Here is an 18,298-nt window from a genome sequence, read left to right as displayed (position 1 = left end):
AAGCATTTGGAAAATACAAGGCTCATCTCGTAAATGTCTGCATCTGCAATAATTCTGCCTATAAGCCAAACATTTTCTGTGTATCTCTGTTTTATATTATACGTATTTATTACTACTAAGCACGGCCAAATGCTGCTGAATGCACTTGTGAATGTTCTCATAAATAAGAGCTACTGAGCTGCTTAGCTAAGATTCAGGGCTCTTTTGAAGCCATAATTCACTGATCTGCAAAAAGAGGGATAGGTGAGTGTCTCATGACAATGCTGAGCAGGAAGAGCTGGCCCCAAGTACTTCAGTTGTAGGACAACACAAATAATTTTCATGTGTGTAAGCCCAATCTTTGCAAGCAGATATTTGGTGCTGCTTGTGTACAACTTGCATGTAGAACCATCACCTTGATCCCTCCTTCCTCTGGCAGGAGAACGCTCGCATTGCTGTCCTTGATTCCGGGAATTTAAGGATCCACAACGTTCAGAGAGAAGATGCGGGACAATATCGATGTGTAGCCAAGAACAGCCTGGGCACAGCCTATTCGAAACCTGCAACGGTGGTAGTGGAAGGTGAGTAACCCTTGCACCGGGCTCCAGTTCCATGTGCCAGCTCCTTGTGCATACCTGGTTAACTTTAATTAACCTGAAGTATCACATTGATGTCGACAAAAACGTCCTAGGGGGTGACCAAAAAGGCAGAAGAAGGGAAAGGAAAGCAGAGTGACAAACAGAAAGTTTGTCCACACCTGCTCCCGTTGCTGGCTGATGGTGAAAGGGATGGTCTGTGGAGGGTCCTTGTCCATGGCTGCTGTAGCTCTGGTGGGATCTTTGTCTGAGTGAGGACTCCCAAATATGTTTTTCCTTCTGGCTGGTGGTTTCCAAGATGCCAGCTTGTTTCTTGTTTGAAAAGTCCCACCAGACTTGTGGGTTATACACTATGGCTCATGGAGATCGAAAAGTAGAAAGCTAATGGCCCTGGAAACTCACTTCAAAGAGCCTGATCAGAGGGACCTGCAGCTGCAAACAGTGAAGCATTTTACAGCATTATGTGTATGTCCCTCTCCCTTTCCTCTGATTTTCCATCTGAATTGGTTGATTCTTCAGGTAAACAGAGCTTTTCTCTTTGAGGACTTGAACATTTTCTGTCTGCTAAACCAAACACTGGATTGATTTTTCAGTTTCTGGTCTTTATGTGCTCAGTGTCAGTCTCTTATTTACAGAAGGTGTTTGCTTTGTGGTATAAATCATCACCAGTTTCAGAGTGCTGAGACCAGTGGGCTGCAGGGGAACCCAAATGTAGGCAATGAAGCGTTCAATGTTCCTGAATCCTATAAGGGAATTTGGGTTAAGCAAGATTTTGCCGAGTGGGAGGAGGGATGACTGACTCCGTAGATGAACTCATTTTTATTTCTTATTCAGCATGACTGTACTGTAGTAAGTGGAGAAGGGTCTCCATTTGCCTAGTAAGCTTCAAAAGATTGTTGTAGGTTACATTTGGCCTGGAACTATCAGAGGTTACTTAGGGTGCAATCCCATTTCTAAGATGACCATTGACTTTCTTCTGGGAACAGGATCAGGTGTATTAGATCCAACTACAAATTACTGTAGGTCTGCTGTTTCTCTAAAAAATACATTCATTTTTCTTTTTTTTTTTTTTTAATATTTACACATACAGACTTCAAGTATGTTAGAAATTCCTTAAATAGCTTTAAAACAGGAAGGCAGCTATTCCTAATCTAGAGTCAGAGCTGTACTTCTGAGCTAAAAGCGATGGGGCAAACTGAAGACACTTGGATCTGGCTGTGAACAGCTTGGGTCCTGGGTTTTGGTTTGGCCCCATCATTGAGACAGTGGCCAAAAACTTGTCAAGAATTAACTGTGAATGGCAAATACTCAGTCCCATGCGTACAACCCCCCCCTCTATGCTGAAGGGCCTCAGGCACTGGGATTTTATTGCTCCGGATCTACCAGAGCCAGTTAGGGAATCTAAAAGCGGGCTGGAACCACACCAAAATCCAGGCTGCCAAAGTTGATATCTTGTTTTGTCCCTGCCTCCAGAATTATGCAGCTGCCTGTTAATTCAAGGAATGGCAAAATAATCCACAAATATCCTACTTGCAAAGGAGAGTCTGTGTGTGCTCTTTTTAAAACGAGGAAGATTAGTTCTTAATTAATCAATGGGAGCTCAGTGCTCCCACACAAACTATGCCCTCATGTTCCATTCATGTGTTGGGTGAACAAAGCAATGCTGTTTTCCAGGCTCGCCTTGGTTTCTCTGGTAGGGCACCCATATGATATACCCCGTTTCAGGCTACCACCCAAACTAGACTAATGCATGTTTGTTTTACTTTTTTGGCTTCCAAAATCCAAATGTAATAATCCTGACTGCAGCTTCCTATGTATACAGATCTCTTCCCCTCCCGGTATTTTAGATTAATTCTCATGGATATTTAGTACACATACGTACGCATGTACCTGTGTATGCATGCACGTATGTGCACACACGAGCATCCCCCTCACGCACCTTTTTTATCATTATTTTTAGTATCCCTCCCCTCCTACCTCTCCTACCCCCTTAGTATCAGCATTTTAAAATAAATCCAAGTAAATAATAATAATCTAAAGTTACTTGATGCAGAAAAATGACACTTCAGTCAGTCGTCTTTGAGCATTTGCTATGTTCAGAAAACTTATGAAAATATGCTGTTTATTGCTTTTCTGTAATAACACTACAATATTTTTTCTTAAATCTTGGTGCTACCATTCACTGGAGTTACCACCCTGCATAGTGTGGCTTAATATTAAAATAAAGTGACTAAGCATGGCTGGTTAACTACAAATATTTAATCCTGAAGCAAATGGCCTTTCAAAGAGTAGTGCAAATATTTATGCCTAGCTAAATCTAGATCAGGTGGGTCCTGATTTCTGAAAGAGGTTTCTAATTTTTTGTTGTGAGCTTCCATTTTAACAGGTTCAGCATTAGTCCTGCAATTAGCTTCAGGCATTGTTCAAAGTGGAGCCTTGTCTAACTTCTTGAAAGATTGACCCTCTGCCTCCTGCATGCGGTCAGGCTCCTTAACGCATGTAAGGTCAGGTACATGCTTAAAGTACTTGCTGAAGTTGGGCCCAGAAACTACAGCAAGTCTCAAATAAGTAAAATTATCTATGCTGGATCCAGTCATTCAAACTGATGATAATCTTGGCCCAAGCATTTACACCACTGAGGTGCCTCACAGTCCTACTTCTTTTCTGGTTTCAGCGGTCCAGGGTAAAACAGTTTGAAAAATGCTGCTATTTTGATTTTCCAAATATTTTTTCTCTGTTCCTTGTTGGTTTTCCTCAACATTTATAATACTGGCCTCTACTTATTACTTTTAAAGCACAGCTTTAATATTTTTAAAGCTTTATTATTTTTAAAACAAAGTTGAAATAATTTGAGCAATGATTTTAGATGAATATTCAGGTGCAGTTCTTGCCAGGAACAAGAAAGCAGTGGAGGCCTTTCTTAGTGGAACAGGTTTTTGGTTGTTCCTGATTTTTGTCAGTGAATGGGGGGAGGGAGATAAGGATCCTCTGGGTGCTGCCCCCTGCATGGGCTGGTCCCTAGCCAGTGCAGCCTGCTTCCTCTCCTGGGGCACGTTTCAGGCTCCAGAGTTCAGATAATGAACTAGTGAACTCTAATCAGTTGATGAGCTTTAGTGTCCAGAACTGGGTCAGGATTTTAATTAAAAGGGTTGAAAAAAGCCTGTCCTTTTGGACTGTGTTTTTCCCCAAGTTTGGGGCAAACCCACATGAATTTGGACACGTGATGGTGAAACAGATTCTCTCCTTAAAAGGCATAATCCGTTAAGGGTGGAAACATAATCGTAATGGACCTGCCTGCTGGGTCTGTGGGAAGAGCCGGGATCTTCATCGGGAACCATGCTGAGCCCACGGACAGCCCTGCCCTCACCGAAAGGCTGCCCAGGGTGCCTGGAGGGTGTTAGGAGGAGAAGCAGAGCATGGGGCATCCCCTTGATTTGACACCACGGAGCGGACACAGGAGGTGAGGGATGGGAAAGGGACACAAGACACAAGCGTTGGCCAAGAGATCCAAGTGAGCGACCATTTAAGGTAGGCAGCCCTCCCGCTGAAGGAGGGTTGCACACTATTTTTATAGTGTGTCTTGGTGCGTCCCATAGCAATAAAATGACGCACGCCTCTGGTTTAGCTCTGAGGGGACACCTCGGAGGAGCAGGGTTGGTTCTTTCCGACATGTGCTGGGATCACTATGAAGTGGTCCTCCACCAGCACATTCGTTTCCAGCTGTGTGGAAGCTGCATGGGTGTATTGAGTCGGCTTTCCCCTGTTCAGTTCCTTTGTCAAATTAGTTACAGCCCACGCAACTTACAGAAAAAAGGACTAGTAGAAGTACTGGCCTGAGGCAGAAGTGCAATAGGCAGAAACAAGCCTTCTCCACACTGCTCTGCAAAGCAAAACAGATGACTAATGATCAGTTTGGTGGTTCTGTTAAAATTAGCATGTGAGGATGGCTTCCTGTTGCTCATGTATGTCCAGAGATGGCTACAGGAGGTAGTATGTGCATTGAGATAAAGGAACAATATTATAATCCTGGCTGTTTGCCAAGAAATGCATTTTTAATTTCCTGGAGGCAACATTTCTGACCTGCAGTTTTGTATTCATTTTCTATCATCTTAAGCATTTTGCTAACTAGCCGTTTAATTGCTACATTATCAGTTTTGATAATGAACACTTCTGCTAACCCTAGAAGAGAAGAGCATTGACACACTCAGTGAAGCAGTACCTTGCCAAAGGACTTATACAAACTTCCTGTTGATTGCTGTACTGATGCCCAAAGTGAATCTGTGGCTGAAAGGTTCCTGGATGAATCCAAGATTCAGGACTATGGTAGAACAGAAGCATTTGCTTGCTTACCTGATCTGTAGTTCATACAGACATCTGAAGGCTGAAGTTTATTGACAAGATGTTGACTAAGATGGCTAAGATGTTCCATCCAGTTTTACCTGAAGATCACTCCTTTGGAAATAAATAGGAGAGCAGCTATTGCCTTCAGTAATGTTGAGGCTTGTCCTCAAGTGCAGAAATTCCCATTGATGTCAGTGAAAATTGAGGGCAGGGTATAGACTTTTAGGCTCTGCCAGAAATGCATTTCTTGGCCCTTGTCTGAGCATTTGAAGTCTGTAGGGTTTGCATGATAGGCAGCATTAGTGAGGCATTCATCTGTTTTTTCCTTCATGCATTGGACAGCTGTTTATGTAACATAGGCTGTAGAACAGGAGGAATTTCAGTTTTCATTGCTATTTGCAGTGACATTGATCCAGTCCATTAATAGGACCACTTCAGCAAAAGCTATGCAAGAGCTCATCAAGTTCAGCTTCTGGGCCTGCTGCCTAAAACTCTACATCCTCTGCAGTCCCCATGGCTTGACATGTGTAACAATGACATTCTCCATACCCATTATGTATAAATGTATGACATTGAAAGAATAAATTCAAAGCCATGAGCTCTTACCTGGTAAGAGGCATGGGAGTATTCCTGTTATGAGTGTGCTTGTCACTCAGACACAAAGAGAAGCTGCCTGGTAGGGTGTTGGGTTTTTTTTAATGTGTGAAATAAAGTCCACTGGATGGTTTTGCTTTAATCTTTTGCTATCTTTTTCAGATGTATATCTTTTTCAGATTTTTTATATAGAATAATATATTTTTTATTAGAATAACTAATATTCAAAGTATATACAATTCCTGCATCAAATAAGAAGCGTCTGTTGCAAAACAGCAGTAAACCAATACATTTTGCGATGACTTACAGGCTTGATTGCCTGACCTGGGCCCTGTGTTCTGGCAGAATTTTTTGCTCTATTTTGGAGAATGTTTCCTTCTCTCCCTGTGGGAAGGAAAGTGCCACTTTATGAATTGGTAGAATGGACTCCTGTCCTGTATGTTCTTCATTCTTCAAAAAGTCACAAAAGAAATTGAAAAGTTGGCTGTGAATTGCTTGCAGTTTAGAAGTAACAGCTCTTTATAGATGAGGCATAAAGCTATAAACCATATGTTTCTTTATCAGCCTAATTTTTAGCTTCAACTATGGAAAGAGCATTTTCTGGAAATGAATGGAGCTATGCCATTAAAATGTACGAAGGGTTGTGGTGGATTAGGCACTAACACAACTGAAGGTAGTGTGTTCTGAGAGGTGTCCTTCCATTCCAACAGAAGCATGTGCGTGGAAGTCCTCTGCTGTAGGAAGACAGTCTGAATTGTCAATTGTGCTTTTTAGCCTTGCATACTGGGACTTTGTGTGCAGAAATCCTGAAAAAAAGGTTTTTCTTCCCCTGAGGATGAAGAACAACCTTCCTGTGGTGCCTTTCTAGCTGTTGCACCCAGCCAGTGAAACCTCCAATGTTCCCAGTTTGCCCAGTGATGCATTTTTAATGTTGAACAAGAAAGAAAAAGGCCATAAATACATGGACTGTAATGTGAAAAGAAAGAGTAGACAGATGGTCCTGTTGGTTGTGTACTGAGTTAGATGGACCTCCATCTTGTGATTTACATGAAGTTGAGCTCAATCTCCAGCCTGTGGCACCAGAGAGTTGTGGAATTCAGGAGTTTTGGCATATACTGTGTGATAAGGTTTAGTTTTGAAGTCATCACTGTACAAAAGCATGTCTAGAAATTATCAACCATAAATCTGTCAGGAAACAAACAAACAAACAAATTAGCTAGGACAAGTATTGGAAGATTCAGCATGCTCATCAAGAAATTAACTGGATTCTCCATGGATTTAATAACTTTTTTTGATCAAATCTTTTCTGCAGTTTCCAATTAGCTGAATGGGGCATTGGTTGAGGGCCTCATCTTTCTTTATCCAGGCAGTTTCATTCATCCCTCTGTTGAAGTGTTGCTGCTCCATTCCCTCCTGTGCTACTATGGGACAGCACATGAAGCAAACAAATCAAAAACAAGGGTAGAAGCAACGCTCCTCATGCTCCCCTGACTTAGACGTTTGTTTTTGCGTTCCAACCCTGGTAGGCAGAAGTCTTTTCCTGCCCACAGCTTATTGCTTATTACTAGCTACTAAAATAATACCCTGCCACAGGCCACAAAAATGTTCCCCTATAAGCCACTTGTGAGAACCGCCTTAGCCTTAAAAATAGGAAGGTTTTCCTTGGAGAATCATCCCTTCAGAGGGAAGGATCTGCCAGGACATGGGTAGATCCGGTCTAGATTTTTGATTTTTTTTTTAGTCGTTTTGTCTAATTCTCGGAGGCAGTGAAGGGACAGCAGACTAGAAGACAATAGAAAGCAGTGCCTTGGCTATTTAGTTAACAGACTATGCCCACAAAGTGTAAAGCACTAGCTTCCTTCAGCTGTTTTGTGGACCTCTGATGTAGTCTTGGGACAAATTTGCATCACAGATAAATCAAAAGACAAGAAAGTCACACCATAATTCAAGTAACAAGAATGAAAGTATGTATTTAGTCCAGCTAATCTATCCATTTGGATGGACCACATTCCAGAGATGGGCCCTATTTCAAATGAAAACTGACTCCAGATGTGCCATCCAGAAAGTTTTCTACAGTTCTGTGTCAACACGTCTGTACTTGGCGTAGACGAAATAGGAAAGGGAGATACCAAGAGACCACCAAAGCAGCCAGTCAGCACTGTTACTCGCCGCCTTACCCATAGATCAGCTATCGACATGAAATCTGGACTTTTATCCTTGCCATCTTCTGAGGTAGGATGTTTTGGGTGAGATGGATTGCCGAATAGCAGACTGACGAGGAAGTCTGCAGTTTGCATTTAAGTGCTGAGCAAAATTTCCTCAGGGTAATTCTGATACCAACGCTGAAGAATAGTGTTTGCCTCTGCCATGAGCAGAGACAGAAACCCTGGGAAAGGATTGCCTTCCCTGTCCGTGGTGATGCTGGTGCATGTACCTGCAGGCAGCGTCCTATGGCAGTAAATGGTGAATACTGCAGTTTGCCGTTAAAAATTGCACAGGGTTTGGGGGGAGGGAGCATTACAGGGAAAGAAAATAGTACCGAGCTTGCCTGTAATTACACTAAAGTAATTGACTGGCCTCAGCGGGGTGGCATGGGCGTAACTGAAAGCCCAGAATATCTCATTAAATCTCCTCCTACCTACTGCATTCACCATCGTCATCCCGAGGTTCTCAGATGCTGCAGATACGACCATAGCACTAATTACAGGGTAACAGGGCAAGCCACAGGAGAAAAAAAACAGCCCCAGACCTTCAGCAAATGAACAAACAAGCGTAAGCTATTCAATTTATTCCTGAGGCTTTCTCTGCTGTGACACAGCTATGAGGTGCATGCTGCCTTCGAGTAATTGTCGCCGGGTGGCCTCCTGCACTGAGGAGCTCCAAAGCAGACCTCCTGGGAGCATGAGGTTTCTGACAGGGCATGTATGAGCAATTCTTCTTTAATGGGCACTTGAGCCTGCTATTTCCTTTTGCAAAAACCTCTTTCCCCTAACAAAGAGTTTGGAAAGGCACTTAAAAAAATATATGAATTTCTTACATCATTTTATGAATTGTGGTTTTAAGAAAAAAAAATAGATATTGCGGACAAAATCCCTCTGGCTTGTAAAGTGTGTTGAGTAGCTAGGAAGCATGTGTTTCCTGCACAACAACAAAGAGAGGGGGCCAGAGCAAACTGAGACAACTATCCTGAAGTGACTGCCTTTTCACACTGAGAAACAAAGACAGAGCTGGGGTGGAAGGTACAGAAAGGAGGGTTTTGAAGGCAACCTGGAAATTTTATAGAATCAATTTAAAAGTCCAGTTTTGGTAAGTTGTCTGTGGACCAATACCATTTTTCTGAGGCTGATGCCTTCTGTCTTCCAGGGACCTCCTTCCATCATTCTCGTTCAGGTAGCCTTGGTGGAGGTGAAAGCCCCACTCTTATTTTCCTCTCTAACTGACTTCCAAACTGCACAACTCTAGATTTTGCTTCTAGCACTAACGCCAGTTCTAGTGTCACACAATATTTCTAGGCTGTGTGTGCCTATACTATGCAACAGAAAGTGTCTGTTGTTGTGCTGTTCTGTATAGGAACAGTCCCCTTGCATCTCTGAAATGGAATGCAGCCCCAGGCAGCCCCTCCCGAAAAGGGTATCTCAACCTAGGAGGTGAGAATAGGGAACAAAGATGGATCTCTGTGTTAGGAGGGACTAGCAGAGTTTTCAGCGCTGAAAACCAAGCACACATGGTGGATAAGGTGAGCAGGGAACAGGCTACTTGTTATCACCCCAAAACAAGAAACGTCCTAGCAGCTACTGCTAGCAGCACTTTAAAACAGATGAAAGGAAGTACTTTTCACATGGCATGTAATTAAATTTATGGCACTGCTGTTACCCATTGGTGGAGACCAGATGTTAGGATGCTGCAGGGCTTATCTCAGTTTTGGGTGTCCCAGTGATTCCCATGACTGCCTGCTCCATTCCTGAGAGTGGGAGAGAAGGAGACTTGTGTGCAGCTGCGGAGATTTCAGTATGTGCAGGCAGACTGGCAGCCTTGGCAGCGGTTGTGATGGGTCGTGATCATGACTGGAATGAGCAAAAGGTTTCTTCTTTGACTCAGGAGACTGGGAACTTATTTTCCAGTTTCACATGCAGTAACGGGTAATGGCAGAGTTAAATGGCACATGGAGTGTGTCCTGTCTCCATACTGTGGAAAAGCCAGAGCATGAGGAGGTTTAGAAGGGTCTTTCCTTCAAAGAAACCAAACACATATATAAGACCAATACTGACATGAAAATAATTTCCTTATTCATTTCCTTGGGAAGTAATTTGAACATGTTATCCTCGCTTGTCCTTGAATCTGGTGTTTGCTCTGTATATAGAAATGAATACTTGTACAGTACAGGTTTTATATAGTTACACAGGATATAAGCTATCTATTTACATTTTACTCCTCGTTATTATAGCTTTACATATTTGCAGGGTCTGCTTTTAGGATTCCAGAGACATCTACATGCGATGCAAAGTCTTTCACAGCTGACAAGTTCCTGTGCTGGCTGGTGCATTTAACATTATGTGAGTCCTTCTGCTGATGCAAATTGTCCTACCATCCATAAATCTTGGAGCTCACCCTAGAATAAGGTTACCTTGAAAAGCTATTGCCTTGCTAAGAAAAACTTGCTTTGATATTAGACACCAGAGCTTAGAACCTGAAGGCATATACTTCAGGATGGAGATGATGTGGTTTCCTCCATCTCCCTTCCACACAGATCTTGAATTGTCCCTGCCATCCATCTCACAGCCTCCAGCTCCAGGTTGAGTGTCTATGTATTGCTGTACTGTCTGGCCTGTGCTGCATGAGGTGTTAGAACTACTGCAAGCCCCAAACCTCCCAAATCATGTATCAGGAGCCAGAAGAGCTTGGAGATTTTGAGATTTTGTACAAATCGCTGATATTTCAAATGCATTGGGGGGTTCTCCTCCCAGATTACCATGATAACCAGGTGAGGGGCAGGTGGGTGGTGAAGTACCACTTGCTTACAGTGCTTCTGCAGCTTGCTCTTTTGGGGTCCACACCTAATAGTGCTATTCCTTGAGAAATAATACAGTGGTTGAGTGCATTTCCTACTGCATTTGTACATTTTTTTTCTTTTGATAATCTGTATACATATGGTTCTCTGGCAATAAACATGTTTGGATGGGGATTAAATAAAAATGGGTAAGCAATTTGACAGAGATAAGTGGAAGTGTCTCATATCATCTTTGCCTGTGGCATTTTGCTCCTCTGTGATTACTTGGTAGGCTTGCAAAAAGATAAATATTGCAGTTTTGATAAGAAACACTCAGAGATCAAAGGGAAACTGACCTTGCGGTTATCTCGGGATTTAATTATTAACCCAGCAGTTTTGGAAGGGGATGGGAGGGTGGCAGCACGCCTTGAGCAGTGGCAAAGGTACAACGTGAGCCGTTCCCATACGGAGGCGCGTGGTGAGCCATGCGCAGAGCCCATCGCTGCTGCTGCGAGAGGAGTTGCTGACCACGCTGACTGAAGAATGTGTTTGTTCTCCGAGCTGGGATTTGGTCCCGCCGTGTCAGCTGCGGAGACTGTGCCTCGCTTGTTCAGCCCCGGCTCTCGGCATGCAATTAGCCGCTGCACACAGCTCAGCGTGGCTCCCCCTGTGACCGCTGATCCACGAGCGTGATGTGCGGCCTGTTCTCAGCCCTGTTTTTTCAAGAATTGTTGGGATTTTACACGGACTAATTTGAAATGTCAGAAAACGCAAATGCTGTGGCTTTCTATGTGTTTATAAACATATTTGTCAGACCTCCCCTCATCTCTCACCAGTGGGAAGGAAATGGTAGCACCTCTGCTTGTTACCTCCCCTTGACTGTCTGGTTTAGACTTGTCAGGAAGAGTGAATAGATGTGAGATGAATGAATCTGAATGGGGATTTAGACTACTGGACTTCTTACTGGCAAAAGATTGCAAACATATTGACACAAGTTTATGGTTCTTCAGAGCATATAGGTAGCAAGCATAAATGATTTTTTACGGATTAGTAAGCAAAGTCCAAGCCCAGAGAACTCCTCTGTAGAGAAGGAGTCATTTCAATCTGTCACGCTTCAGGTACAGAAGAGCTACAGGAACATCGGTGAATGCGAACAAAAAAATGCTTGCAGTTTAGCTCCTAAATGCTTACACATGAATAGTATGCAGCGCAAAGGCTTTACCAGGGTATTTATATCAGGAAAGTTTCCGAGGTGATGTGTAGCTTACCAATTCTCCCAGCAATGTAGACACATCGGTTCTCAACACGGCACCAGCTGTACCAGAAGAAAAGGCCTTTTGCACATAGGAGTTGCCTTTACCCATTGTGTTTTGAAGCTTAGCTGGAAAAAATTTTCAGTGAAAGACCTGGCCGTAATCACCAAAAAGGCCATTTTTTCATGATAAAACCAAAACAACTGGGGAAGGTGGAGCAGGTTGAGATATCAGATCTGGCAGTACGGACACGCGAGGTCTGGCTCACCTGTTAGACCAGGCTCAGACTGCAGTGCGAAGGGAGCGTGCACCCACTCTCGCCAGGTGTTTGCTAACACAGGTTTAGCTCTCGGTGGCCTTATCTCAGTTTGGACTATCAGATACACTTTACAGTATGCCAGGACTAGCAACAAACTCTTGGATGTGAATACGTGTGGATGTTGACAGGATGGGTTAATTCATGTACATTGGCAAATGTTGCTCGTGTTCTCTGAAAGCCGAGGTTCACCAAAGCCAGTGGAGGCTCTGGAAAAAAAAACAAAACACCCCACACTCCAAAACCAGTGCTTGACTGGGCCTGGTGCGTCAAAGCCAGCATTAAGGCTTTATGAAACCCTGGCTAAAAGGGGTGTCCTCCTGCAGCGGGGCTGTGTGCTCGAGGGGTTCCCGTGAGCTCTGGGCATCACTTTGTCCTTTCCCGACAGCAGCAGCGTGGCCCCAGGCCACCCAGGCTGCTGCCTGGATGCGAGTGGCCCGATCCAGCCTGCTTTAACAAAAAAACGGGCCTTACCCAGTCAGGGGGCAGGCATCTGCCAGGACTGCAGGATCGGGCCCCAAACCCTGGAAATGAAACACAGCGCAGTCAAAGGCGACAGGAAAACAAAGTCACCTGGAAAGAGTTAGCTGTTCAAACCGGGGGCTGGGGGGCGACCCTGCTTTAATCTTTTTATAGTATAAAAATTTCGTGACTGAATTAAAGCCCTACTGTTTGGACTGGATGATGTTACCTAATTCTCAGAAACGAGAGCAGCTGGCCACGGTGCAGATACCTCCTAGCAAGCCCTGCAGTGCACAGCACATCATTTAGCAGGGCTGTAAAAGAAAGGACATTTATTAGGGGGCTTGGGAGTGAAACTTAACGTGCTGGCTTGGCTTTTAGCTGGCTGGATTTCATTTCCAGCTCCTCTGTTTTATTTTCCACTTAAATAAATAAATAAATGAAGCCTTCTTCACTAACTGCTTTTTGGCATGCCTTTGGGTAAGTCCCGTGCTGAGAGTCTGGGGGGTCTTGACGTGAATGTTGTTAACCTTGTGGTGATGTAGCTAAACAGGCAAAGGTCCTGTCAAAATCCACTTTTGGGAGGATCTGGAAAAGGAGAACAAGTAATGCAGGTGTTCAAAATAGCCTGATTGTTGGGAATTTTCACTCTGAGGCAAAACGAAAACAAAAACATGTCCTGAGCCCACCAAATAATGTGAATTTTGCAAACATTTATTGCTATTTCCTGTTCCTTCCTTTCACCCGCCTCTCCCCGCCAGTTGCTTAGGTTGGCACCATCAGGGTCGCAATTTCTTCCTCACCTTTACCTCTTTTTTTCTTTGTGTAATATGGTGGAGGAAAAATGTCATAGTTTTGGGGGCTGGGTTCCTCCATTTAGCTACAGGACAGATTTGCTCGCTGATGCAGTTGTCAGTATGGACCTTGAGCTCATCCTGGTGGTCTTGCCCCGCTTTGCACTGGTGGAAGGTGACACTGGCTGCTCACACAACCCATCCTGGCTTTCCCACAGCACCCGAATCTGCCAGCAATGGCAGTGTGTCAATCATCCACCCATAGATGATGGGGCTTAGAAATAGCTGATGCTATTTTTTTTTAATGTTGTTTCCCAAAGTGATGAAGAGTCCTTTGGAAAATGCGTCCCTGGGTGTGCCAGTCAGCGGTGCTCCAAAGCCTGTCAGGACCTGGGGAGTCCAGCCCTTGTCCCAGGGAATTTCTCACTTAAAAATAAAATAATGTAAAGCACCCGGGTTATTCCATTCATGGTATCTAGAACTAAGTACTTAAGTCAAATAGTTAAACTTTAAGTAAAATACTTTTAAAAAGCATGCAAATATAGGTACTTGAAGTGTTAAAGTATTCAATCTGTAACTGCAATTTTGAAAGTCCTGGAAATGCACACAGTGGCACTGGGGCTAGCGGTAGCTTCCAATCTGCTACACTTTGGAAATCAGCTTATTTCCTTACAGGCCCACTTTTATTTAGCCATCCCTCCCTGTGCTAGACAATACACCTGCAATACTTTCCACAAGAAACATGTGAACGCTTGTGGATTTTTTACCCCTGTATTGGGTGTTTTAGGCTTGAATGCCTGACCCTTTGCCTTCCCTATGCTGGTGGACGAGCGCTCACACCAGCAGTGTGCTGGGCTACTAAAGCAAGTGCTGCGATCATCGCTGGTGGGGGACCCCAGGGAGCGGGATGCAGCTTTCTGCCTCCCCGCAGGCGCCGCACGTGAGCCGGGCCAGCCGCTGCGCTTGCTGTGGCTTTGCTCCCCGCCTGTGCAATTGCCATCATTTTTGAAGTGCGCCTTTTTTTCTCCTGGCTGACAGCTCTTTGCAGATTTGGGGAGAGCAGCCGGTAGGGGGAGAGCAGAGGAGGGCATATGTGCCTGCGTCTGGCACCGGCTAACGGGGTGCTGTTAATTTGTCACTTTGGTATTAATTAAGCTGGGCAGCATCCGAGCAGCAGAGTTGTCAGGTGGGCAGGGTCCCAGCAGCACACTGAGAAACCAACAGCAGCATGAGAAAAGCACTAAAGGCCGTATTCTGGCTCTGAGAGCTAACGTGCTAGCTTCAGCGGGAGCCATGTGCACGTAACTGCTGTCAGGGGACAGGCCCAAAAGTTTAGTATTTCTCCGAACAAAGTATAAAAGTAATTATTAGCTTGGACTGGGGCACTTGGGGCTGAATTCATAACCATCTGGTGTTAATGGCCTGAAGTGAAACTTCAGGCAAAGGTTTCATTTTGCTTCTTATTTGTCAGGAAAGTCCCTGGCCAGCGACTGCAGCTTTCCTCGGTAGCAGTGGAGCTTCGTACGTGCTGCCTCGCTGAGGGGCAGGGGGGATGCAGCAGCCCCGATGCCGCTCTGCTTTGACTTGAAGCAAGTGGCACTGAGTGTCAACAGTGAGGGACTGCTTGGAGACCGCAGAGGAATTAAGAAGCTGAATATAATACGTATCTTCCCACCCTTTTCACTTCACTTACGTTACATTTTATCTTCCTAAAAACCCCTTCCCAGGAGCCTATTGAATGGCTGTGCTCCTAAGACAAAAAGGTTTCTATGCTGAAATGTACTCCCAGTGTTGCCTATCGATGAGCAAAAGCTCGTCAGGTTTTAGCCTCTTTGTTAACACAAATCTCAGCCCTTTACCAGGACAAGACTGGGTGGAAGGACTATGTGGAAAGCATATACTTTTTTTTTCCAACTGAAATTTTGCAGACGAAGCCTTCCCATCCCAAGTGGTGGGGACAGTTGTTCAGTTTCTGAAGGGACCCTCATTGGTCTCCTACTTGCTCTGCACTGGAGGTGTCCGTCTGGGAGCAACCAGTGGCCAGTGCCAAGAGGTGAGCTGGGCAAACAGAGACACAGAAGACAGTGACATAATCAGATATGTTGGTAAGGGGAACCATACAGATAACAAAAGTGGCAAACAAGATATCAGGCTTGTCTGAGAACTCCAAGAGAAGCTCCCCTGCTTACTAACAGTTCTGATAGAGACTTTTAGCCATTGCTGTGCAGCCCAGAAGGTAAAGAGCAAGCATTACACACTAAGCATGAGAAACTGGAGTAAGAAATGGCACAGAACTATTCAGCCTGCTTCTGCACAGACATTCAGGCATCTCCATTAAAAATTTTGGGTCAAAACTCAAATGTTCCGCATGGGAAACGTCTCTCTTCTCTGCTTTCCTCTATGTGGTCCAAGTACAGCAGCTGAAATACAGCTTGTGGAGGCCATCAGAGTGGTGTTTCTGGATCAAAATACGTTTTCAGCAAAAATGCTTCAGTTCTTCCTTTTGCCAAGAAAAAAATAATTTCTTGGAGCAGGGAGGCACTTATATTGCTTATCTTCAAACTGCCCAGTAACCATATTGCTACAAAAGAAGCAAGAGCAGCAGAGATGAAAAGTCACTTTAAAAACCTACTTTTCCCCTACAGTCTCAGCTTCCCAAAGTCTTTGCCAGCTGTTCCCCCATAACTCAATGTTAGACTCTCCCCTCTTAGGGCAGGTTGTCATGGCATGGGAAATGCTGGGGTTTGCGTCTCTCCATGGTAAGTCCTAATCACTATGATCACACTGAGGAGCTTATCTGACCCTTAACCTTCACAGTTTGTGAACACACTGGTGGTCTCCCATGATGGTTTTGAACAAGTTTTGCATGAGGTCACCCTTGGCAGGGCAGCATGGTAAATTGCGGCGTATTTGCTATAAGCTGTCCCATCTGCACACTACCGATGAGTCTGCCCTTGCTTTTCTGCACGTTACCTCCTCTGAGGCGTCAAACTCAGATGATGTAAAATTTCCAGAGGTAAAACTTCGGTCTGTAAGGTGCAGAACATAACCACACTGATCACTTTCTTTCTCCTCCTTGTCACTCTCCCAAGACTATGGCTCACCGGGAAGCCCGTGCTATGCTCTGCTTTTGTTTGTGGGACCGTAGCATATTTCAAGACCTGTCAGGGAGGAAGCATCCCCACACCAGCACAGCCTCAGCTTTACATCACTGTTCAACTAGCACCTTTGTCTTCTGCAGTTTTTGCCAGAATCCTGAAGGCTCCTGAATCCCAAAATATCACCTTTGGGTCTGTGGTGACGTTGCGGTGCACAGTGACCGGCCTTCCAGTCCCCACTGTCACCTGGCTGGAAAATGGAAAAGCTGTAAGTGCCTCTTTTTGCATGCTTTTGGCCCCAGAAGGCTGCTAGCAGCCGGAAGCACAGCCCAGGGATTAAAATGTGGGGCTGGGAGCCAGCACCCGTGGTTTCTATTCCTGCCTTACTTAGCGCCTTTCTGTGTAATCAAATTGAGCCTGTCTCATCTCCCTGCTGCAGTTTTCTCCTCTGCAAAACACTCCTCCCTTCTCCAGGGTGTTGCATGGGTTAATTTGTTAGGGTCTGGAAAGCCCGAGATGAAGGATGCTTTAGATGCTTACAACCTTTCTCTGAGCCAGGGTTTCTAGTACTTCGTTGTGGGTTTAAGTATTTCTGCAGCCACTTTTCCTCTCCTTTCTCTTAATGTGGTAACAGTAACATGGCAAAATTGCTTGTTTGACAAAATAACACAAACCAAGGTAGTTAGGCAGAGCAAACTGTCTTGAGGCAAAATACCTGTGGGACAGCATATATGCATAGCGTATTTGCAGATGAATAGATCTGAACTTTTCTAGACTGACCTAGGTGACACGCTGAAGTATGTCATCAATTTATTCCTGGCTAGCAGCATGTCCTCAAGAAATGCGCACCCTCTTCAGCGGCAGGCACCGAGAGATGCAAATCCACTGCTTCTCACAGGAAATTGTTCCGTGGTCTACTTATCCTGACCATTTAAAATAGGTGCCTGCTTTGAATTCGTCTGGCTTTCATGTCCCTGTGTAGGCTATTGCAATGCGTTCCCTTCAGCTGAACTGAAGAGCCGCTTGACACCTGATATTGCCTCCGCGGGAGTGAGCAGTGCACCACAGTCACAGCGGCTCTGCAGCCTGAGCCTGCCATGGGTTTCCTCCAGTGTTCACATGGTTATGGTGGACATGTTTTATGCTCTCTGTGGTCTTTCAACAGCTTTTTTTAAGGATGTGAGCCCCAGGGAGTGATGCTGTGGAGGCAGGTGGAGCAGCTCCTGCGTGTAGGCTGGCAATTTGCCTCTGCTCTTTCTCACTGACCCCCTGTCAACCCCAAGTCCTTCTGGCCACCAGCTGGCCATGGCCATTCCTGTGGACTTGCTTGTCCAACAGGGCTAATAAATCCTCTCGCTCCAGTTCCTTACTTCAGGAGGCTGTCTTCATCCTGGTCTGTATCCCCTCTTTGCATGTATTAAAATACATTATTAAGGAGCCTGGGCTACTCTGTAGGCTGTCTTGCCTTCCTTATCTCATATAAACCTTATTGTGTCCTCCAGTCTGATTAGGGATAATTTTCTGTATTCACTCGAGGTCATTAAGGAGAACAGCAAAGGAAGCAGATTAGCCTCCACAGAGCCCAGTGGGTCCTTGGTAGTTTCTGGCAATAATTATTTTGAGACAACTGCAGGCGTTCATTAAGACTTCTTCCCCATTGGGGAAGAAACCTTTTGGGGGGTCTGGGGTCACTGGCAAGGGCAGAGTATTTCTGGAGCACAGACCCATGCTCTGCCAAATTCCCACAGTGCGTCAGTCCCACAGAGAGCTGTGTGTGAGATGATGCTCAGCCCCTGCCCGGGGCCACTGCCTAGATGGTCAGATCTGCTCTGCCCCATTCCTGTCTGCAAGGCAAAGCCCAGTCCCAGGATGGTGGTG

At 44.9% G+C, this 18,298-nt stretch overlaps 1 protein-coding gene across 3 annotated transcripts in view; it reads left to right on the top strand.

Annotated features, from left to right (window-relative positions):
* The window catches only part of MUSK (muscle associated receptor tyrosine kinase), a 54,444-nt gene that overhangs the window by 9,510 nt on the left and 26,636 nt on the right, over positions 1 to 18,298 (top strand). For 2 of the 3 annotated variants that reach the window (XM_072859683.1, XM_072859682.1), the window contains exons 5-6: positions 419 to 560; positions 16,564 to 16,688. In XM_072859683.1, the coding sequence (XP_072715784.1) occupies positions 419 to 560; positions 16,564 to 16,688 (267 nt within the window). Of the gene's footprint in view, positions 1 to 418; positions 561 to 11,568; positions 11,591 to 14,560; positions 14,569 to 16,563; positions 16,689 to 18,298 lie in introns of all 3 variants that reach the window. The other variant, XM_072859684.1, reaches the window with a different exon arrangement.

Source organism: Ciconia boyciana, chromosome 4, assembly GCF_034638445.1.
Source record: "Ciconia boyciana chromosome 4, ASM3463844v1, whole genome shotgun sequence".
Classification (NCBI taxonomy): Eukaryota; Metazoa; Chordata; class Aves; order Ciconiiformes; family Ciconiidae; genus Ciconia; species Ciconia boyciana.
This window is presented reverse-complemented; position numbering and strand designations above follow the sequence as displayed.